The 23,114-nt window shown below is 43.7% G+C and overlaps 2 protein-coding genes across 4 annotated transcripts in view; one reads left to right on the top strand and one right to left on the bottom strand.

Annotated features, from left to right (window-relative positions):
• The window catches only part of ERGIC2 (ERGIC and golgi 2), a 36,040-nt gene extending 13,036 nt beyond the window's left edge, over positions 1-23,004 (bottom strand). For 2 of the 3 annotated variants that reach the window (XM_083366336.1, XM_083366334.1), the window contains exons 1-5: positions 22,653-23,004; positions 12,197-12,262; positions 9,408-9,574; positions 7,138-7,246; positions 1,103-1,149 (exon numbers count right to left, since the gene is read on the bottom strand). In XM_083366336.1, coding sequence (XP_083222462.1) covers positions 1,103-1,149; positions 7,138-7,246; positions 9,408-9,513 — 262 coding nt within the window. In that variant the 5' untranslated portion in view covers positions 9,514-9,574; positions 12,197-12,262; positions 22,653-23,004. The remainder of the gene's footprint in view (positions 1-1,102; positions 1,150-7,137; positions 7,247-9,407; positions 9,575-12,196; positions 12,263-22,652) is intronic. The other variant, XM_083366335.1, reaches the window with a different exon arrangement.
• LAMB4 (laminin subunit beta 4) overlaps positions 19,534-23,114 on the top strand; it is a gene marked incomplete at both ends in the record, with an annotated part of 71,517 nt that continues 67,936 nt past the window's right edge. The window contains one exon of the mRNA XM_083366539.1: positions 19,534-19,626. Coding sequence (XP_083222665.1) covers positions 19,534-19,626 — 93 coding nt within the window. The remainder of the gene's footprint in view (positions 19,627-23,114) is intronic.

Raw genomic sequence — 23,114 nt, 5'->3', positions numbered from 1 at the left:
AGAATTTGCAAAGGGTGACATTAAAACTCTTTTCTTTTCTACACATCAGTCATGAAAACAGAAAAAAAAAATGGAACGGGCTGATCCCTCTGTTCCTTTAATCAAAGGTCTCAATTCATTACAGTAAATTTATTTATTTAACAAACTGACGCGTGGAAAACGGGGAAACTGGAGCGTTTTGAGCATCACCTCAAAAGCTGAAGGAACTTACAAATCCTGCTTTCTTCTTAAAGAGGACTGCAAAAAACATTTTGCAGCTTCTTCTGGCATAGCGACAAGTTCTACTGCTTATTAAAACTCTGATTATTAGTACTGTAAATAATGGCAATTCAAGATGCATTAGTTGGTAAAAGGAGTGGCCGAGAGTAATGGATGCCATTATTTCAAAGCATTTTGCTAAATATTAGCTCCGACACTTACTGAAATTATAACAAATCCAAATAACTTTTTTTCCCCAAAGCCATTGATTGTACCAGCTATCACACTTCTCTCCTTACAAGCTGGAAGGAACCCAATTAAATATGGTTTAACTTCTGGTAAGTAATTTATTGTAGAAAAATCTAAGGAGTTATTATGAAAGAATTCTAACAACTTGTGTCTGTCTATCTGGGGCTTTCTTGGGATCACCCAATTTTAGTTTAAATAAACCCAAAACAGATAAAGTGGAATAAATATCTACGCCACTTGTGTACCGGAAATGATACTTATTTAAAGTGAAATCAAAGTTCATCTTTTCGTAACTTTTTCGCCTATTCAAGCTACGCAACAGGTTAGTTGGCCCTGTTTCAACTGACTGTTGTTTTGGCAACAAACTAATTCTGAATCAGATTGTATTTTTCTAACCATCCGAATCTTACCAGCAATGAAAAATATGGGGGGAAAAAGAGAACAGTACGAGGCGGTTACACACTTAGGAAATAAACAGTTGTCCCAATTTAAATTAAGCCATCAAGGCTCTAATAGCAACAGATCGTCTGTCAAAGCTTGAAGCAAGAAATTTCGAGTAGCATTATTTGATTTCGGTCTTGTTTTCAAGAGTAACATGTCAGGCTAGCCTTAAAAATTAATATACTAAAACAAAGGTCCGAAACAGGATACTTACGTTGACACTTCATTGCAACTGTGATGTCTACATTTATTCTTAATTTACTAGAAAAGGGAAAAGACAAAGATGTTGATTTTATCATGGCATTTACTAGTGTCATTTCATTTTGTCCTGACGTACAATACAGGCAATCCTCGACTTTAGAGCCAAATTTTTTCTGTTGCTAAGCGAGACAGTTAAGCGAATAAAATTCGAAACAATAAAACAAATGAGCAAAATGAAACAAAACAGAAGCATACATTCAGCTCTGATGACAGCAGAGAGAAAAAAATGGTACACACAAAAAGAAGGAAAAGGGGTCAGTTAAATTTAACAGGCCCCTTCCAACTCTGTTATTATTATTATTATTATTATTATTATTATTATTATTATTATTATTATTATTATTATTTATTCATTAAACATGAACCTCAGTCAACTGAACATTCAAATTGACTGGTGCTGATGGTTGACATGGGTTGCTGCCAGCATCCTAGGTATCAACCAGGTACCTCCTTAAAATCATTTATTATTATTATTATTATTATTATTATTATTATTATTATTATTATTATTATTATTATTATTATTATTATTATATGGATCCACCCTGAGCAAATTTTCATCCCTCTACATATACACATACACATACATATACACACACACACACACACAATGAAGAAAGAAAAAGCAGTCAACAGATTGAGCTAAACAATGCCCCATTTTACGACCTTTCTCGCCAGTTGCCATGTGATTCATTGCCATTGTTAAATTAGTAATATGTTGTTAAGTGAATCTGGCTTCCCCATTGACCTTGCTTGTCAGAAGGTTACAAAAGGTGATCGTGTGACTCCAGGACGCTGTGACCGTCATAAATACGAATCAGTTGCCAAGCATCTGAACTTTGATCACGGAACAGCTACAACCGTCGTAAGTGTGGAAAAACGGTCCTCAGGCATTTTTTTCCAGTGCCACCGTAACTTCGGTCACTTGTAAGTCTTAAAGCATCATATGAGGTGGTAACTATCTGGACGTCATTAACTTGTACTGCAATGTGAAAGCCTTAACAATATTCCTGCGTCTTCAAATTGTGGTTTGGGGAAAAATGGAAATGTGATGTTCCAGCTATCCAAGACATCATTTTTTTTTGCCTTGCTATATATGGAATAGCCTAGACTGCCTTAACACAGCTTTTAGAGCAGGGGTCTTCAAGCTTGGCCCTTTCACGACTTGTGGACTTCAACTCCCAGAATTCCTCAGCCAGGTGCACCTGCCTGAGAAATTCTGGAAGTCCACAAGTCATAAAAGGGCCCGGTTTGAAGATCCCTCATTTAGAGAAACTGCATCCCCAAACCTTTATAAATCTTTGCTAGGGCAATATTCTCCAACCTAGCCATTTTCTGAGAGGTGCCACTGAGGAACGCTAACATCTGGAAAGCAACAGGTTGGGATTTAATTAATTTAATTAGACAGCATCAAGCCTTCTCCTCAGAGGCCAATTAGAACTCCAGAAATCAACCTTGTTAAGAGCCTCAATTTGGCAACCTGAGTGTGCACCACTTCGCCTGTTGGGCTTCTGCTTGCCTTCAGAGAGGGGAAAATAAAGCAAGGAACCCAATTTACATTTCCATCTAAAGAAAGGTTGTCTTTTTTTTCCAACTCCGCAAGATAAATCTAACTTGAATTCTATTTTTGGGGAAGAGAACAGAGAACTTCCTGTCTGAAGAAATCTTGTCTGAAGAATAGTGCCCCAAAACTCCTGTTTTTTTAGTCTAAACGAAGTGTGTTCTTCCTGGGCAATGTTAAGACTTGGCAACTTTAAGGCTTGCGGATTTCAACTCCCAGAATTCCACCAGTCTTAACCTTGCCAAGAAAGATTGGACACCCTGGTCCAAAGCCAGATATAAAATGATTGTGATAAGAGACATGCTGTGATTTTTTTGAAGAAACACAGATAGACAGTGATCAAATGATTGTGACAGACATGCTGTGCTTTTTTTGAAGAAACACCAATAAACAACGATCAAATGATTGTGACAGATGTGCTGTGCTTTTTTTGTTGTTGAAGAAACACCGATAAACAACGATCAAATGATTGTGACAGAGACACGCAGTGCTTTTTAGAAGAAACACTGGAGTATTCAAAGAGCGCGAATCAAAACATTCACGAACTCTGATGCAACGTGGGGAATGGGACCAGCAGAATCGTTTTCAACTGAAGGCAAAGAAAAGAAAAATCAATAAAAAATAATGCTTTTCGCTGGGACCTCTTACCGATGATTGTTATATCTTGAAATTTGCAAGCATTGCCTATAGGCTTCTGGTTGAGGCAGGCAATTGCCATGACAACAACACAAAGAATCTAAACAAGCAACTATTATTTCCAAAAGTGTTAAAAATTACATCAGCTTCCAGCAGAGATGCAAGATGTTCTTGGTGCCCCAAAGGCACATACACACACAACAGGCCAGCAGGAGACCAATAAATGCATGTAAATTCCCAGCTTGACAGATGAACAACAGGCAAAGAAATATCGGAGTAGGATTCACATCTTAATACAGACGGCTCTCAAAGTCAATATAAAGATAAAACCACAGACTTTTCTTTTGGGTTTAATGGAAAAAGACTTGGGGGGGGGGGAAATTGGAACTTTGATGTTTATATATGTTGACGGCAGCAAGATTACTTTATGCACAGAAATGGAAGGACACTTTGATCCCCACACCTTGGATATGAACGGCTGCAAAAGATGATGGAGTTGGCAGAGATGGCTAAAATGACTGCTTTGATATAAAAGAAAAAACAACACAATTACTTTTCTTTCTACTTGGAAACCGCTTCTGGACTTTGTGCTTGAGGTGGAAAAAAAAACAAACCCGAAACTTGTGATTTTGGGTTTTACCGATTAGATAAGATTTGTTGTTATAGAAACGGCTGGTTTACTGTATACTATTATGTGAAAGTAAAAAGTTGAGGTTTGATGTTATTATCTTATTCTACTGCACCAAAGGGAATCAGAAGTTGGCGTCTTTTCCCCACCCCCCCATTTTCCTACACTTTTCCCTTCTCTTCTTCCCTCCCCTATTTTTCCTACTATTTTCTTTGGTATTTTTGTATTGGCTCAGTGGGTTAGGATGCTGACCTTGTCGATCAGAAGGTCGGCAGTTTGGCGGGTCGAATCCCGAGTGCCGCGTAGCAGAGTGAGCACCGGTTACTCGTCCCAGCTTCTGCCAACCTAGCAGTTCGAAAGCACGTAAAAAATGCAAGTAGAAAAATAGGGACCACTGCGGTGGGAAGGTAACAGCGTTCCGTGCGCCTTTGGCGTCTAGTCATGCCAGCCACATGACCACGGAGACGTCCTCGGACAAGCGCTGGCTCTTCGGCTTTGAAACGGAGATGAGCACCGGCCCCTAGAGTTGGAAACGACTAGCACGCATGTGCGGGGGAACCTTTACCTTATCATAAAAGTGATTTTAAAAATGTAAAAAAAAGGGGGGGAAGATGAACAACAGCCATGGATTGTATTTTAAAGCATGAATCTCTATGGTTCTTTCTGCCAGTTTCAAACGCGATTAAGGGTTATGAAGATATCTACACCAACCAGGGATAAACTAGGTTTGTTGGAAACTGAAGCCATGTTTAAACAGAAGTGAGGGTTGGCTTCCGAACGTTTCATTACCAGGCTAAGGAACCACTTCAGTGGAATTGAGGGGGGATGTCAATGTTTTATTTATAAGCGAGTGTCGAGTGAGGGTCTTGTGATCGGTGAGGTGTGAGTCATCAGTGAGGGGCTTGTGATGGATCTTGACCCTTGACCCTCATCCGATGTGATCTCCCCATCACAAGGCACAAGACTCTCATGTGACACATCCACACCTCAAGCCCTTATAAACAGAACACCCACACTGACATCCCCCCTATCTTGATGACCCAAAATATCCTTGACTGTCAGAGCATGCACAGTCTTATTGCGCTGAGGTAACTGAGGAGTAAATACAGTACACAGTGGTCTGTATTAAATGGTGGTTTATATTACACTACCTACAAATATACACTAGGAACAAGATACACACACGTGGTGATTCAGCAAACTCCAATACACAGCAATTACAGCAGGGAGGAGAGAGAAAGACTCCAGCAAAAAGCCTTCCCTTTTATACTCAGACTCTTAAAGGAATACACACACTGGCTGAGTCATTCTTACCACTGCATCATTCACCTCACATTATACAAGCTGGTTAACTTTTAAATCATTACCTTGACATGTGACACACCCACACCTCAAGCCCTTACAGTATAAACAGAAGAAGAGCGACACTGACATCCCCCCTATTGTGATGACCAAAAACATCCTTGACCAGGGTAACGTTGGCTCAACTGCCACCCTTGTCTATCATATGAACTCACAAAGAGCCCAGGAAATGCATATTTGAAGGGAAGGGCTGTATAATCCCACCTCTGGTTTCTGACAGAACTGATGAGAGAAGAACTGGGATTTTTTAAAAAAGAAGACTGATGGAGACGAGGGAATGGATTTATTATACTGTACTTAACTGGAAAACAAATGTTAAGGCAAGTTGTGTTTCACTCTGGAGGAGGAGGGGGGTGTTGCGAGCAAAAGGTGCTGTGGAGATATCCCACACCCAATTGCAAATGCTTTAACAATGACTGTGGAATTAGCTTAAACTGGTCCCTGTTCTTAGAGGCAGCCAAATCAAAGAGGCAGCTGTTGGGCCATAAATATCTCCCCTCCTCAGAAATCAAACAGTATTCCACCGAAATAGAAATTGCTCCCATAATACCAAGGCAGATATTTGAATGGATTTCAGCAGAACTGACAAAATGAGTGTAAGAAGAGAAATGAACGTTTGCAAAACACTTGTCAGAGAACAGATGGAGTTCCTATTTGTATCTTTGGGCCAATCACCAGGAGACAGGGAGTTCTAGTTCTGTCTTAGCCAGGAAAGCTAGTTGAGTGACCGTAGGCCAATCACCAGGCAACTGTGAGTTCTAGTCCTGCCTTAGGCATGAAAGCTGGCTGGGTGACCTTGGGCCAATCAACAGGCGACTGTGAGTTATAGTTCTGTCTTAAGTCATGAAAGCTGGCTGGGTGATCTTGGGCCAATCACCAGGCGACTATGAGTTCGAGTTCTCAAGTTATGAAAGCTAGCTGGGTGACTTTGGGCCAATCATCAGACGACTGTGAGTTCTAGTTCTTAAGTTATGAAAGCCAGCTGGTTGACTTTGGGCCAGTACCACTCTCTCAGCCAAAATCACCTCACAGGGTTGTTGTTGTGGAAAAATTAGGAGGAGGAAGATTGGATTATCTCCCATGCCTTGAGTTACTTGTAAAAACAATAAAGGCGGAGTACAATAGCATAAAATAAAATAGAACGGAATAATAAAAATCATAAAATAAAATATAAACAATAAAATACGAATAAAATAAAATATAAACAATAAAATAAAATATTAATAAAATAATAAAATATAAAACAAAACATAAAATAAAATAAAATATAAATAAAATGACGTCAAGGAGGACGTCTAATTATACCCACTGATAAGCAGGAAGCCAAAGCACATACGGTGTATGTATATGTGTGTGTGTGTGTGTGTGTGTATATATATATATATATATATATATATATATATATATATATATATATAAGTAGTTGTGAAATACAGTAAACTCACGCCTTTTCCTTTCACTAAATCTCTCTAATGAGCTTCTGGGATAATCTAGCTTTCTCCATTTTAAACAGCTTGACTGTTTAAAAGCTTTATTCCTAAGCAAATCTGTTTGGATCTCCCTTACCTCCCCCGCTTCAAAGGTGTAGCGAGCACGTTTCTTCCTTATGTCCCAGGAGACACATAACAATTTTGTTTTTGTTTTTTTTCCCCTTAACCACCTGGTGTTCCTGTTATCGAGATCTCAAGAATTAATACAGGAATTTTGAAACGGTGGCCCTTAAGGCATCAAGATTCTTTTTTATAAAAAAAAACAGATTAAGTCACGTACAATCAATAGAAGCTTAAGGGGAAAGTATTACCTAGTGTAATCCTTGTCGACTTCATACTCATATTTCATCCAGGTGTCTCGATAGACCGTAAACTCCATTATGGTTAAGAGAGCCATAGTTGTAAAAGCTATTAGAGAAACTAAAGAAGAAGAAGTACATAATGAGATAAAAATTGGCATTGACTGGGAGAAGCTATACGCTTTAAAGCAGACATGTCAAACACAAGGCCCGGGGGCCGGATCCGGCCCGTGAAGTGGTTTCATGTGGCCCGCAAAGCCATCCTGGAAACAGTGAGGGAACGGCCCCCACTGCCTTGGCCCTGGCCCAGAGACCCTCCTTCTGCCAGAGACCCTCAGATCTGTCCCACTCCTGCCCAGGCCCCCATAGGCACCCTTGATGCCAACGATGTAGAGCTGGCCACGCCCACCCAGTAGGCCATGCCCACTCTAGCCACGCCCACCCGGTAGGCCATGCCCACCCAGGCCACACCCACCCGGCCCCCTGAAGGCAACCGCAATGCTGATGCGGCCCTCAATGAAATTGAGTTTGACACCCCTGCTTTAAAGCATACATTAATGGACTAAGTCAGGGGTAGGCAAGCTTGGCTCTTTTATGACTCGTGGACTTCAACTCCAAGAATTCCTAAGTCTACCACGCTGAGGGGAAAGGGAGAGGTTTCCAAGCTTAGCCATGCTGGCTCAGGAATTCTGGGAGTTGAAGTCCACGAGTCATAAAAGGGCCAAGGTTGCCTACCCCTGGCCTAGGCCACTTTATGACATGTGGACTTCAACTCCCAGAATTCCTGAGCCAGCCACGCTGAGGGGAAAGGGAGAGGTTCCCAAGATGAGCCATGCTGGCTCAGGAATTCTGGGAGTTGAAGTCCACGAGTCATAAAAGAGCCAAGGTTGCCTACCCCTGGACTAGGCCGCTTTATGACTTGTGGACTTCAACTCCCAGAATTCCTGAGGCAGCCACGCTGAGGGGAAAGGGAGAGGTTTCCAAGCTGAGCCATGCTGGCTCAGGTATTCTGGGAGTTGAAGTCCACGAGTCATAAAAGAGCCAAGGTTGTCTGCCCTTGCACTAAGTGATTCTATAGAGTGTCATTTTGGTCTAATGGATAAGGCACCAAGCTAGAAACTGGGGGGGGGGATGTGAATTCTAGACAGGAAAGCGCAATTTGACACCCTCTGGATGTACAGGGACAATCTATAATTCTCCAAATTTCAACCAGCAGGATTATTCTAATCGGCCTAAGATCTGGAGAGGTCACGTTCCAAGAAAGTTGCTCTTAAGGGCATTTTTCAGAAACCAGACATTTCATTAAAGTAGGGTCCCCTCTCGCACAGGTGAGCAAAACGGTCTGGTTGCCTGGCCCATAAATAACTTTTGCTATCTGCTCACAATGCGGCAAAGCGACCGCTTTGGGCTCGCCAATGCAGAAGAGAAAATTGTCGAAGCGAAACCACGGCAAGTGGGTGAGACGGCAAAAGCTCAGAAGACCTCAGAAGGAGCTCAAAGGAAGCCGTGCTATCAAGCACATCTGCAAAGAGCGATTCCCCAAGAGATGTGTCTCTCCCGAGGGCCCGCTGGATGATACACCAAGCTGAAGATCTAAGCAAAGTCGCATCTGAGGCTCCAGATTCTTTACTGAGAAACAGCTACACCTTTGGGCTTCCCTCTCATTGAACGCAATCTTGACGTGCGACAGCTACTAGTCATTGGAACAGCTTGCCTCCCCAAAGTTGTGGCGTCCCATCACTGGAGGTCTTCAAGAAAAGACTGGACCACTTCTGGTCCAGGCTGGAATAAAAACTCCAGCTAGAGCAAGGGGTTGGACTAGAAGACCACAAGGTCCCTTCCAGCCTTGTGATTCTACAGATAGTCCTTGACCTACGACCACACGGAGCCCCAAACTTTCTGCTCCTAAGCGAGTCAGTTGTTAGGTGAATTTTGCCCCTGCTTACCACCTCCCTTGCCACGGTTGGCAGGTTAGTAACATGGTGGTTAAGTGAACTTGGCTTCCCTTGACTTGTCAGAAGGTCGCAAAAGGGGATCTCATGACCGGGGGGGGGGGGAGAAAACGCCGTACCCGTCATAAATATGAGTCAGTTGCCAAGTATCTGAATTTTGATCACGTGATCGTGGGGAGGCTGCAACGGTCGTGAGGTGTGGAAAAAAACGGTCATGAATCTCTTTTCTGGTGCTGTTATGACTCCGGACGGTCACTAAACAATCTGCTGTAAGGTTGGGGGCTATCTCTACTCTCAAACCACAAAGCGAAACCGATCAGCCCGGCTCACCTGTTCCTCCACTCGTCGACGTCTCGATGTAGCTTTCTGGAATCTTCGGGAAGGCGTCCAATTCTTTCACTAAATTCAAAGTCTTCTTCCGATTCAGTCGCCTCATCTTCAACAGATCCCTCAACAGATCCCTCCTTCATAGAGACGCGGCTTCGGCAGGAGCGTCACTGAATGGGAACAAAACCGCAAGAGCGTTCGCCTGGAGCACGGCAGCCGAACAGGTTTCCTAACGTGTGAAACTGGGCGAGACGGATGCCACACCAACAAGAGATCCCTAGTGGGGTTAACATTCTAAGCTCCGTCTTCTTGCCCCTCTGATATCAGAAGATCAGCGTTAGCCTTTGCTTCAGCCACGGGGAAATAGATATTTATAGCACGAAATTAAATCCAGATTCAATATGAAAGGAGAGCATTTACACTTATATACCGCTTCACAGTGCTTTACAGCCCTCTCTAAGCCGTTTACATAGTCAGCATATGCCCCTCCCCCCAAAAAATCTGGGTCCTCCTTTTACTGATCTCAGAAGGGACTGAGTCAACCTTGAGTCGGTCAGGATCGAACTCCTGGCTGTGGGCAGAGTCAACCTGAAATGCTGCATTCTAAGCACTCTCGCACCATGGAAGGAGAACGAGAAAGGGAGGGAAGGAGGAATAGCAATAGCGCTTAGATTTATACACCGCTTCACAGTGCTTCACAACCCTCTCTGAGCACCTTGCCCCCAATAATCTGGGTCCTCATTTTACCAACCTCCGAAGGATTGAACTTCTGGCAGCGGGCAGAGTTAGCCTGCAATACTGCATTCTCACCACTGAGCCACCAGGAAGGAGAATGAGAAAGGGAATAAGGGAGGGAGGGAGGGAGAAATAACAATAGCACTTAGACTTATATGCCGCTTTACAGCCCACTGCAAGCGGTTTACACAGTCGGCCTCTTGCCCCCAAACAATCTGGGTCCTTATTTCACCAACCTCGGAAGGAGGGAAGACTGCTGGGTCAAACTTGAGCCGGTCAGGATCAAACTGTCAAACTGCAGGCAGCCTGCAGGTAAGCAGAAGTAGCCTGCAGTACTGCATTCTAACCACTGCGCCACCAGTTTGGTGTAGTGGTTAAGGCACCAGGCTGGAAACCAGGAGGCTGTGAGTTCTAGTCTCACCTTAGGTACAAAAGCCAGCTGGATGACCTTGAGATGGATATTTATGTGCAACAATCTGGAAGAGAGAACCAGTGTGTAGTGGTTGAATGTTGCCTTGGGATACTCCCCAAATTCCATGCTGAGAGGAGAATTCTGGGAGTTGAAGTCCAGACATTTTAAAGTTTCTGACTCCCTGAGAAATATGGTCAACTTACAACCATAATTGAGCCCAAACTTTCGGTTGTTAAGCGAGACATTTGCTAAGCAACCTTGGGGCCAATTTACGACCTTTCTTGCCACGGCTGTTAAGTGAACCACTGCAGGTGGCAACAAAAGATGATCACGTGACCCCAGGGCACTGCGACCGTCATAAATGTGAAACCGTTGCCAAGCCTCTGGATTTTGACCATATGAACGTGGGGAGGCTGCAAAGATCGCAACTGTGAAAAGCAAGTCATGAGTCACGTTTTTCAGTGCCATTGTAACACTGAGCGGTCGCTAAATGAGCTATTGTAAGTCGCGCACATCCCTGCTCCACGGGGATGCTCTCATTGTGGGAATGGAACGGGGAGAAGGTGTATGTCACCTTGAGCTTTTGTACAAAAAGCCGGGCATAAATCTAAAGCAAATAAATAAAACTCTCAAATGAAAAATAATAATAAATAAGTAAAAATCTAAAAATCGGGCTCCTTTCTGTAACCAATCATCCCATTTGAGAATATTAATATTTGCCAAAATAGTAAAGGTAGCCAGGAGAAGATCTGAAGTAAAATACAAGGATTCTCCTCTTCTTGAGCTACATGTGACATTGCCTAGGATCCTGTAACCGTGTTATCTTGGAGAAAAGGTGTTAATGGCTTTTATTGATTTGGTCCCTTCCAGTCGGTTTTTGACTTCTAGCGATTGCCTGGACTTTTTATCAAGAAAAGCTGCACCTAAGGTAGGACTCGAACTCACCGTCTCCTAGTTTCTAGCGCAGGCTAATTTCTAGCCTGGTGCCTAAACCACGAGACAAAAATGGCTAACTCTATATCTGCGTAAAGGAGCTGTAAATAGGTTTTTATGCTTTTACTCTGTGCTCCACAGCCTGGTTTTGCTTTTGAACCCCAAATGCTGCACAGCCTTCTTAATTAATCTTGATTTATGCTAAAATCCTGTCCGGTTTTATTCCTACTCTTGAAATTTATTGAGGAGGGGGTACTTTGCAACCTAAGCAGTCCTCCTCCTCCATCGGCTAATTTTCTCTTCCAGATGTTCACGCTTCGCTACACCTACGGATTTACTCATACCTGGCTCTGCCTAGAATATTATAACCTGACCGTAACACAGATAAATCCACAATCCCGGGTTTTCGGACTGCAATAAAGACATTTTTATTAAAAAAAAGAAAAATCTACCACAGACCATAACGTTATTTGGTCTGTGGAGTGGCTTCCTTTCTTTTTTCTTTCTTTCTTTCTCTCTTTTTTGCAACATGGGCCATGAATTATGCAAATTTCCCTTCGGCTTTTTCCATTTACGGATACCAAGCTGTGCTTAAAAGCACTTTATCTGAAATTTCGCTGGAAACCCGTTAAAACACAAGACAATTTCACTCATGAAAGCACAGGTTTGAAACAAAGCAAACACACACACACACAGACTCGAACAACATTACCTCGATTATCTGCTTCTTCTGTGTTACCAAAAAGGACGGAATCTGACCGGGTTTTGGGCAGAGGGTCTGAAGCAAAAAATAAAATAAAATACAGATTGTGAAGTTACAGAGGAAAGTCAGAGAAGCAGAAAAATTCTTAAATAAAGCACGACCTCTCAGCCAGAGATCTTCAATCTTTTCCAGCCTTGAGTTACTTATCATAAAATGCCCGTTTTCAAAATTAAAAAAAACACACAAAAAACATTTTTGTGATATAGCTGAGCCTTTACGACAGTTCAGGCAAAAACCTCAAACAGGAATTTATCAGCGTCGGTGCAAATATGCACAGTTTGCATATTCTGAGGGGAGATTTTTGCAATTAACCGTATTCATACAGGATCTGCCAATATGTCACTTTATTTTTTTTAAAATGATTTTGCTCTTAACTGAATTTAGGAGAGGGTGCAGGTATCAATTGGGGGGTGGGTGGGTTAGGGCATCCCCTTCGCTGCCTTTATGTTGCCAATTAGGCTACAGCAGTGGTGGCGAACCTATGGCACGCGGGCCAGAGGGGGCACTAGCAGCTCTCTCTGTGGACACGCACACCTCGGTCTTTGGCTAAGATTTTGCAGGAAAAAACCATTTCTCAAGCCCCTTCCTAGCCAAAACAAGCGTCCGGAGTGAGTGCGCTGTTTTCAGCCTTGAATTATATCAAGTCTGACACCAGAAACAGACTAACAGATGACCTGAGTACTGCATGTGTTGCTCTCAAACTTACAAAGTATAAGCCAAGGCTAGACAAATGATCAGCAGGCATACAACAGCAAAAATCACATCCATTGTTCAAAAGCACGCCAAAGGCAAACTTTTACCTTTCAGTAAAAAGTTGTACCATTGAAAGCTTGGTAATTGTGTTTTTCTTTTAAGACAAAAATTAATGTACAAGTTGTTTTTTCCAAACTAAAACCTCCATATTCAGATTCAATTGCCGTGTTGGCCCTTTGCGATAAATAAGTGGGTTTGGAGTTGCAATTTGGGCACTCGGTCTCTAAAAGGTTCGCCATTGCTGGGCTACAGCATTGTTCCTCGGCTTTTAGACGCTTAATTTCGTCTGCAAAGGATTTAGACAAAAGTCTATCAAACTGACATCAACGGGCAAGTCAAAGATTAAAAAAACAAAAACAAAACCCCAGCTCAACACAAAGAAGCTGAAAAAAAAAAGCCACGGGGAACGAAGTTGAGAAAGATTTCAAGACTTCAAAAAAGCATTAAAAGGACACAGTAAAAAACAGAGATATTTTTTAAAAACTAAAACACAATCCAGAATACGGGTAACCCGCAACTTACGACCACAACGGAGCCCAAAATTACCCTTGCTAGGCGAGGCAGCTGTTCAGTGAGTTTTGCCCCATTTTATGACATTCCTTGCAACAGCGAAAGGCTGCAGCGGCGAAGTGAATCATTTTGGTTGTTAAGTGAAACTGGCTTTCCCCACTGACTTTGCTTGTTAAAATGGTGATCACATGACCCCGCGACAGTGCAACCGTCATAAATACTTGTCAAGCCTCCAAATCTTGGTCACGCGACCATGAGGATGCTGCAGCGGTTGTTAAGTGTAAAAAAAAAAAGAAGTCGCAAGTCATTTTTTCAGTGCTGTTATAACTTCAAGGTTGACTCAGCCTTCCATCCTTCCAAGGTAGGTAAAATGAGGACCCAGATTGTTGGGGGCAATTAAGCTGACTTTGTAATAATGCCTCTTGGGGTGTGTGTGAAAGCCCTAATAAGCAGGCATATACATAGAATGAAGGCTACTGCTAAGCTTGTAAGCCGCCCTGAGTCTTCGGAGAAGGGCGGGATATAAATGGAATTAAAATTAAATTAAATTAAATTAAACAGTCACTAAATGAGTGGCTGTAAGTCAGGGGCTAGGTGTAGTAGAGGGAGGGGGTCAAAAAAGTTACATCACGTGTAAAAGAGGTGGGACTTTGATTGTATGGCTGTGGTCACCATATTGACTTTTCTGACTCGCCGGACAGATACCCTTGTGAATTACAAACATTAAAAAAATCGATGGAATCACATCTGGTCATCCAGCACCATCATGTGATCTCGTGTCAAGGCAGCCCTCTCCCCAATGTAGAATTTCCCTAATAATCCGGAGCCAACTACCCCTTCGTGTATATAGAGCGGCTGCTGGAATTGGGGATGTCCAGTTTAACGAAGAGAAGGGTGAGGGGTGACATGATAGCTGTGTTCCAGTATCTCAGGGGCTGCCCCAAAGAAGAGGGAGTCAAGCTCTCCTCCAAAGCCCCTGAAGGCAGGACAAGAAGCAATGGATGGAAACTCATCAAGGAGAGAAGCAACCTGGAACTAAGGAGAAACTTCCTGACAGATAGAACAATTAACCAGTGGAACTCCTTGTCTCCAGAAGCTGTGAATGCTCCAACACTGAAAGTTTTTTTAGAAGAGACTGGACAGCCATTTGTCTGAAATGGTATATAGGTTCTCCTGCTTGAGGAGGGGGGGTTGGACTAGATGACCTCCGAGGTCTGGTCTATTCTATTCTATTCTATTCTATTCTATTCTATTCTATTCTATTCTATTCTATTCTATTCTATTCTTCTAATTTTCCAAAATCTAATCTAATCTAATCTAATCTAATCTATTCTATTCTATTTCTATTCCTATTCTATTCCCATTCCTTATTCTGTTCTGTTCTGTTCTGTTCCGTTCTATTCCATCCCCATTCTATTCTTCACACACAGTTTCATGAGATATTGATATGAGATACACATTATTTGCCATTATCAAAATGAATGAAAGCCCAATAAATAGAATTCAGGAGTCCCACCTGGACAGGACCTCATGTTATCACGATGGCACGATGTAAACAGAATAACAGCAATGAACAAAAAAAAAAACAAAACACTCTTGTGTGGCTTCTAATTACAGTCTGCACTAAATGCAGGTCCCACAAGTATACCCTTTACTATGTAACAAGTAACTTGAAAACACAAGCATTAAAATACTTGTTATTTTTCCACAGGTAGCAACTCACATCTCACCAAAGCGTTGCGTGTCTGTGAATCGTGGCGAAATTAATTCTCTCGTATTTTAGGCAGGGAATTTCTAGGCAGCCGTGAGATTTCACTGAATTGTCCCAAAGGTGCTTTTTTTTCAAGAGGCAACTGGACTTCGTTTTTTTTTCTTTGAAGACATTTCGCTTCTCGCCCAAGCAGCTTCTTCAGAGCTTCTTCAGAGCTGAAGAAGCTTCTTGGATGACAAGCGAAACGCCTTCAAAGATAAAACAAGAACGTCCACTTGCCTCTTGAAAAAAAAGCACACCTTTGGGACAACCCTGACCTGGATGACTGAGAATCTCCACAGTCAGTTCACTGAATTGATTTCTCTTGGAATACACAATATTAACATTTTATACCCAGCTAGTCAAGGCTATTGTCTTCCCAGTTGCAATGTATGGCTGTGAAAGTTGGACCGTAAGAAAGGCCGAGCGCCAAAGAATGGAGGCCTTTGAACTATGGTGCTGGAGAAGACTCCTGCGAGTCCCTTGGACTGCAAGGCGATCAAACCGGTCAGTCCTAGAGATCAACCCTGACTGCTCTTTAGAAGGCCAGATCCTGAAGCTGAAGCTCAAATACTTTGGCCACCTAATGAGAAGGAAGGACTCACTGGAGAAGAGCCTCATGCTGGGAAAGATTGAGGGCAATAGAAGAAGGGGACGACAGAGAATGAGGTGGCTGAATGGAGTCACCGAAGCAGTAGGCGTGAGCCTAAATGGACTCCAGAAGATGGTAGAGGTCAGGAAGGCCTGGAGGAACGTCGTCCATGGGGTCGCGATGGGTCGGACATGATTTTGCAACTAACAACAACAACAACAACAAGCCAGCTAGAAATCTCGTTCTTCTGAAGCTCGGTGAACTTAGGGTGATTAACCTCTGAATACATAAGACCATGCTACAAATGTTAAACACATATCAGTTTCTTTGTGCCCAGAAGTGGACTGTGCCAGACCACATGCCAACAAATATTTGTAAATGTGGGCGAGGTTCAGATAAGTTGACTTGTAAGTAACAAAAACGTCAGCAGATGCATTGACAAAGCTGCCCCATGGAGTGGATACGTTTTCGTTGACAATTTCATTTTCTTCTTCTAAAAATGAGAAGCCCAACTGATTCAAATGGTTGGTGGAATTAGGTATGTCTGGTCTAATGAAGAGAAGGACGAGGGGGGACATGATAGGAGTGTTCCAATATCTCAGGGGCTGCCCCAAAGAAGAGGGAGTCAAGCTATTCTCTAAAGCACCCAAAGGCAGGACAAGAAGCAACGGATGGAAACTCATCAAGGAGAGAAGCAACCTGGAACTCAGGAGAAACATCCTGACAGTGAGAACTATTAACCAGTGGAACATCTTGCTTTCCTAAGTCGTGGGTGCTTCATCGCTGGAGGCTTTTAAGAAGAGACTGGACAGTCACTTGTCTGAAATGGTATGGGTCTCCTTCCTGAGCAGGGGGTTGGACTAGAAGACCTCCAAGGTCCCTTCCAGCTCTTATTATTCTGTTAGTTTATCTCATTAGAGAAGGAAGGATTCTCAACCTAGAAAATGCCATCCATTTCCAAAATAAAACCTGATACTCCCAATACAAAGGCATCGGTATGAAGACATAATTTTCTTACAAAATAAGTCGAACTTTGAGTCAAATGATCCTACAATGAAGCAGAGGGAGAAAACCAAACAAAACACTGTAAGCCAGGGGTCTTCAAACTTGGCCCTTTTATGACTTGTGGACTTCAACTCCCAGAATTCCTCAGCCAGCTTTGCTGGCTGAGGAATTCTGGGAGTTGAAGTCCACAAGTCATAAAAGGACCAAGTTTGAAGACCCCTGCTGTAAGCCTTGCAAAGACTTGAGGCTGTAGGAGCAGCTTAATCTGCCCCAGGCCCTCAAAGCTTTGACAAGGTTTACAAAAACCTAACAATAAGAAATCAATAGAAGCCTAATTTGCGGGCTTGAAAAACCTCAGCTCTCCTTCAGTCAAGCCACAATTTTCACTCAAAAGCCACAGGGATTTTCAATCAATTCTGAGTCGTCCAACCCACCACCCCGCTGGGATTTAGTCAGAGCTAACCTCGGAAAGTTTTATACTAACTACTTATTAAGGAGCGGGCCACAAGCAGAGGTCACGCCGCCCACCCAAGAATCCCAATCTACTTAAAGGCCAATTTAACTTGACACTTGATACTTTCTGCTCAATTTCCTGCCTGGTTTCCAAAGTGTCAGCAAGTTTCCTTCTATCCCGAGGATGTATCTTGTTAGAACATCAGGCACAGACGATTCTGCGTTGGAAAATATGACAACGAAGTTTATGCAATAAGCAGCAGAGCTAAAAAAAAATGGGATAATGTTAGGATCCTGGATCTTCTTTTTTTTTTTGGTAAAAATTTTTATTGGGTTTTTCCCCCCCCCATACATTCAGCAATAATTTTTCAACAAACCTGCTGTCTGAGTTTACATTCGCTAATATATCTTTAATGCCTAATCCTTTATTCTTTCCTCTAGCCATCGATAAAATAAGTCCCAAGTTTGATAATAGTCCGTTTCTTCTTTTTCTTTCAGTCTCATAGTCTATCTGTCCATCTCTGCGCATCTTAGTATTTTTTTTAAAATTATTTCTTCATCCGTTGGTATCCCTTCATTTTTCTAATACTGCACAAATGTAATTCTTGCCGCTGTTGTGAAATGCAAAATCCAATATGTGCTTTGTTAGTCTTTTCTGGCATTGTCCCTAATAAAAAAAGTTCAGGTTTAAAATCTACATGTTCTCCCAACATCTTTTCTAGCCAGGCATGTATCTTTTCCCAATAACTCTTTACTTAGTCACAAGTCCACCAAACGTGATAATAAGTGCCTGACTTATGTTTTACATTGGGATTCTGGATCTTAACACTAGTTTATCTTACACAGATAGTGCTCAACTTACAACCATTCATTTAGAGACTGTTTGAAGTTACAATGGCACTGAAAACAGTGGCTTATGACTGTTTTTCACACTTACGACCGCTGCAGCGTCTCCATAGTCATGTGATTTACATTCAGATGCTTAAATGACTCACATGTATGATGGTTGCAGTGTCCCGGGTTCACGTAATCCCCCTTTGCCACCTTCTGACAAGCAAAGCCAATGGGGAAAGCCAGATTCACTTAACAACCATATTACTAACTTAACAACTCCAGTGGCTCGCTTCACAACTGTGGCAAGGAAGGTCATTAAAATGGAGCAAAACTCACTTCACGAATGCCTCGCTTAGCAACAGAAATGTTGGGCTCCATTTTGGTCGTTAAGTCGAGGATTCCCTATACCCTAAAGAAGAGCTACAGAAAAGCTTGACAGGATCTAAGTCCAGGCATATCATTTTGATCTATTTGGCAGCTGGTCCAGCACAGGAGTAGGCAACCTTGGCTCTTTTATGACTCGTGGACTTCAACTCCCAGAATTCCTGAGCCAGCCACGCTGAGGGAAAAGGAAGGTTTCCAAGCTGAGCCATGTTGGCTCAGGAATTCTGGGAGTTGAAGTTCACGCATTTTCAAGGGACCACATTTGAGAAACATAGCCTAATGCAGGGGTAGGCAACCCTGGCTCTTTTATGACTTGTGGACTTCAACTCCCAGAATTCCTGAGCCAGCCACGCTGAGGGGAAAGGGAGAGGTTTCTAAGCTGAGCCATGCTGGCTCAGGAATTCTGGGAGTTGAAGTCCGCAAATCATAAAAGAGCTAAGGTTGCCTACCCCTGGTCCAGGACAACAGGTACTCCTTGAGGTACGACCATAACGGAGCCCAACATTTCTGCTGGTAAGTAAGACAGTCGTTAAGTGAGTTTCGCCTCATTTTACGACCTTTCTTGCCACAGTCGCTAAGGGAATCACTGCGGCTGATAAGTTAGGAAGCCAGTTGCCTGGCTTCCTCATTGACCTTGCTTATCAGAAGGTCGCAAAAGGGGATCACATGACCTTGGGACCGCGCAACGGTCGTAAACAGGAGCCAGTTGCCCAGCGTCTGAATTTTGATCATATTTTGACGATGGAGATGCTGCCAAGTTCGTAATTGTGAAAAGCGGTGGTCAGTCACATTTTTCAGTGCCGTTGTAACTTTGAACGGTCACGAAGCCAGCTGTTGTAAGTCGAGGACTACCTGTATTGCAGCAAGGAAGGAATGGCCTGCACACTGCTACCAACCCTAGGGATTTTAATCCCCAATTCCCCTTTTGTAAAGGATGAGTGAAGCACCTAGCACAGGGGTCCCCAACCACCGGTCCGCACAAACAAGCAAAGCCCCATTCGCGGGATGCAGGCAGCACACAACCCTCCGCTCTGCGGAAAAAACCTTTCTCCACGGAACCGGTCCCCGGTGCCCAAAACGTTGGAGGCTTCTGACCTAGTATACACCTAGCTCTTCAAAAGGCGGTGTGTGTGTGTGTGTGTGTTTGTGTGTGTGTGTGTAATATAATAAAAATAATAAACCTTTATTGTCAAAGTACAACATGTGTACATTGAGATTAGCTGAGCCTCCCCTAAAACTGTGCTCTCTCCCCCCAACACACAGTGACAACAAACCCTCCATCCTACCACACCATGTGACCCAACTACACCACACACCGGCCTCCCAAGTCAATTCTGCACAAGATTATGTCCCATTTAAAAGCCTAACAGCCCACGGATAAAAGCTATTTTTCAGCCTGTTGGTACGGCTGGCTATATTCCTATATCTCCTACCGGATGGTAGGAGAGTAAAGAGATACCGTCCAGGGTGTGAGTCATCCCTGAGAATCTTCCTCACTCTTCCAAGGCAACGAGCCCTGGCGATGTCATCCAGTGGTGTCAGGGAACAGCCCACAATGTCTTGTGCTGTGTTCACTACCCTCTCTAATACTTTCCTGTCCGCGGCTGTCAGACCAGCATACCAAACCACAATACCATACGAGAGGACGCTCTCTATAGTAGACCGGTAAAAGAGGGTCATTAGCTGTTGTTCTACCCTGTTCTTCCGCAAGAAAGTGAAGCCTCTGTTGGGCCTTTCTAGCCACCTGGGTTGTGTTAACTTTCCAGGTCAGATCTTCGCAGAGGTAGACTCCCAGAAATTTAAAGGAGGAAACTCTCTCTACACAGTCCTCCCCGATGTAAAGTGGGGCAGGTTCCTCCTTTTTTCTCCGGAAGTCTAACACCATCTCTTTCGTCTTGCCGATGTTTAGGTGCAAGTTGTTGTTACTACACCATATGGATAGTTTTTGTACCTCCGCCCTATATGCTGTCTCATCCCCACCTGTAATAAGACATAACAGTAACCTGTAATAAGATATAACAGTTACAGAAGTGAAAAAGAGACTATGCCAACTTATACCGCCAAAATATTGCAATACGCTCAAGCGTGAACTGTGTTGGATGTTGACTTTTCATTTTTTAACGTCAAACACAATCCCGTTCTGCAACTTAGCTGCGTCTCTTTCCAACGTGCACCTCTAGCAAAGCAGCCTATCAGCAATTGCCAAATTGCCTTTTAACGACTTATTCACTAAAAAACGAGGAAGGAAGAAGGAAACATCTTGGGGATTTTTTAAAAAAATTTCTTCTACTACATGTATGTTTCTCTCTCTGACATCCTTTTCAGCTCATTCACCAATCCGAGGTTCCAGTATTTAAGGAATGGCTTGATGGATTTTTTAAAATTTTTTTTTTGTAGTTCTAGAATAGTTAATGAGAATAGGGAAGAAAACATTTAAATTTTGACTTTTTGCATTCGTCTTTAATCCCACTTCTTGATCGCTGCCCTCCAAAGTCAACCCATAAAAGAACGTGTCTTAATTTTCAAGGGCAGGCAAACGCCTTCACGCAAACACCCCACAACTGTGTATTAGTTTTTACTATTGCACTGCCCACGGCCGTTTAGGGAAATGTGTCATCTGAACGCACTGCTTTCACGTCAGAACTAAATCTGAAAGAGAACAACCTATAAAAGCGTCACAGAGAAGATTATACATTTCCATGGCAATAAGCAACTTACCCGTGAGCCATCCTTTTTTTTTTTAAACAGATCTTTTGGGTGCTTCCGCACAAACGCTACCAAATCAAAAGGTATCACACCACTCATTTTTCCTTGCCCACAAAAGAAACCTTACACAAACACAGCTACATCGGCCAGCATCAGACAGACACGGCAATTGAATACCACTATTAATCTCAATGAGGGAGAAATATTTGCAGCTCAGGGCTGAAATGAGGGGTCCTTGGTGCCCTCCATTAATCTCCCCATGAGATTAATGTGCTACTGCAAGACAGTCAGCCTGGAAAAAAGAGGGTGGCAATTGACAGATTATCAAAATGCAAAATGATTTAAGAGTTTGGGGGGGGGGTGCGGGAGTTGAAAGAAAAATCTCAGCTCTCCTTCAGCCAAGCCACCACTTTTACTCAAAAGCAACAATATTTCAATCAATTCTGAGCCGCTCAATTAACACACACACACACACACCCCGTGTCACTACAGATAGCCCTCGACTTACAAACGGTTCATTTCGTGACAACGGCACCGGAAAAGTGACTTACAACTGTTTTTCACACTTAACGACCGTTGCGCAGCCATCCCCACGGTCAAGCGACCAAAATTCGGACGCTTGACAAGAGACTCGTATTTACGACGGGTGCATTGTCCCTTTTGCTACCTTGTGACGAGCAAAGCCAGTGGGGGAAGCCAGATTCACTTAACAACCGGGTTGCCGACTTCACAACGGCAAAGGGTTTACTTAACAACTGCGGGAAGAAAAGTCGTAAAAGGGGCCAGAACTCACTTAAGAAATGCCCCACTTTGGGGCTCCACGGCGGTCGTAAGTCCAGGACGACCCGTACTCGCTCAGAAAGCTTTATGCTTACAACTTTATTAAGGAACGAGCCTTAGGTAAATAGGAAAGAGAAACACGACCCAAGCAGAGATCACACCCACACAAAGAACTAAATCTACTTAAAGGGCGATTTAGTAACTTGGCAGGTCCTATTCTACACACAGAAAACAACTCGGTCCCAGCACATGGCTGCAACTGTTGCAGCCCCGCATCCAAGGGGGCAAACCGAACCCCTTTTTGCATCCTGCCCGACCTGGACCGCATTCACACGTAGTAGCACCAGGGACAGGTTCAAAAGCCCCGACCGGGAAGGCTTTTCACGACGAAAGCCATTTGCCAACCTCGACCCCAATTCCTCGCCTCCGCTTAAAAAGCAGGGCGGGAGGAGCCCCCCGTCCCCGCCACGCTTCTTTCCCGTGAACAACATTCACACGTGCAGCGCACAAAGAGGGATGCTCGCGGGGTCACGTGGGCCGAACCGGAACTGGGAAGGGGCGGCCGGTCCGGGAAAGGCGGGGAGGGTCCCAAACCCACCCGGAAGAGGGGGGGGACCGTGGCCGGGGGGGGCTCTCACCTTCCCCGCCGCATCTCAGCAGCAGCAGCAGCAGCTTCGGGTCCACTCGGGCGGCGAGCCGAAGAGCCGAGCGGCGCGGCGGGAGGCTCGGAACCAGAGAGAGGGAATAAGAGAGAGAGAGAAGCCGCGGCGCGCGCGCCGAGGAGAACGCCGCGACGTCGGCAAACCCGGGACCAATGAGAACGCCGCTCCCGCCCCCTCGCGGGCCCCGCCCCCTCGCTTCCTGGAAGAGGCCGGGGAGTTGAGGGGGGGGAAGAAAAAAAAAACCAGAAAGAAAAAAAAAATAAAGGAAAGATCGGAAAGGAAAGCCGTTCTAGCCTCCTCCTCTATGGTTAATCCGACTCCGCCTTTCCTCCTCGCCCTTTCCCGCCTTGGATCTGTTTTTTTTTTTAGAGCCGTTCTTTTCGATAGGGGGCGCTGTGGCCTTGGCAGAACTCCCCGGGGCGAGGAATTTTCGTTTTG

The sequence above is a fragment of the Vipera ursinii genome (assembly GCF_947247035.1).
Source record: "Vipera ursinii genome assembly, chromosome: 6".
Lineage (NCBI taxonomy): Eukaryota > Metazoa > Chordata > Lepidosauria > Squamata > Viperidae > Vipera > Vipera ursinii.
This window is presented reverse-complemented; position numbering and strand designations above follow the sequence as displayed.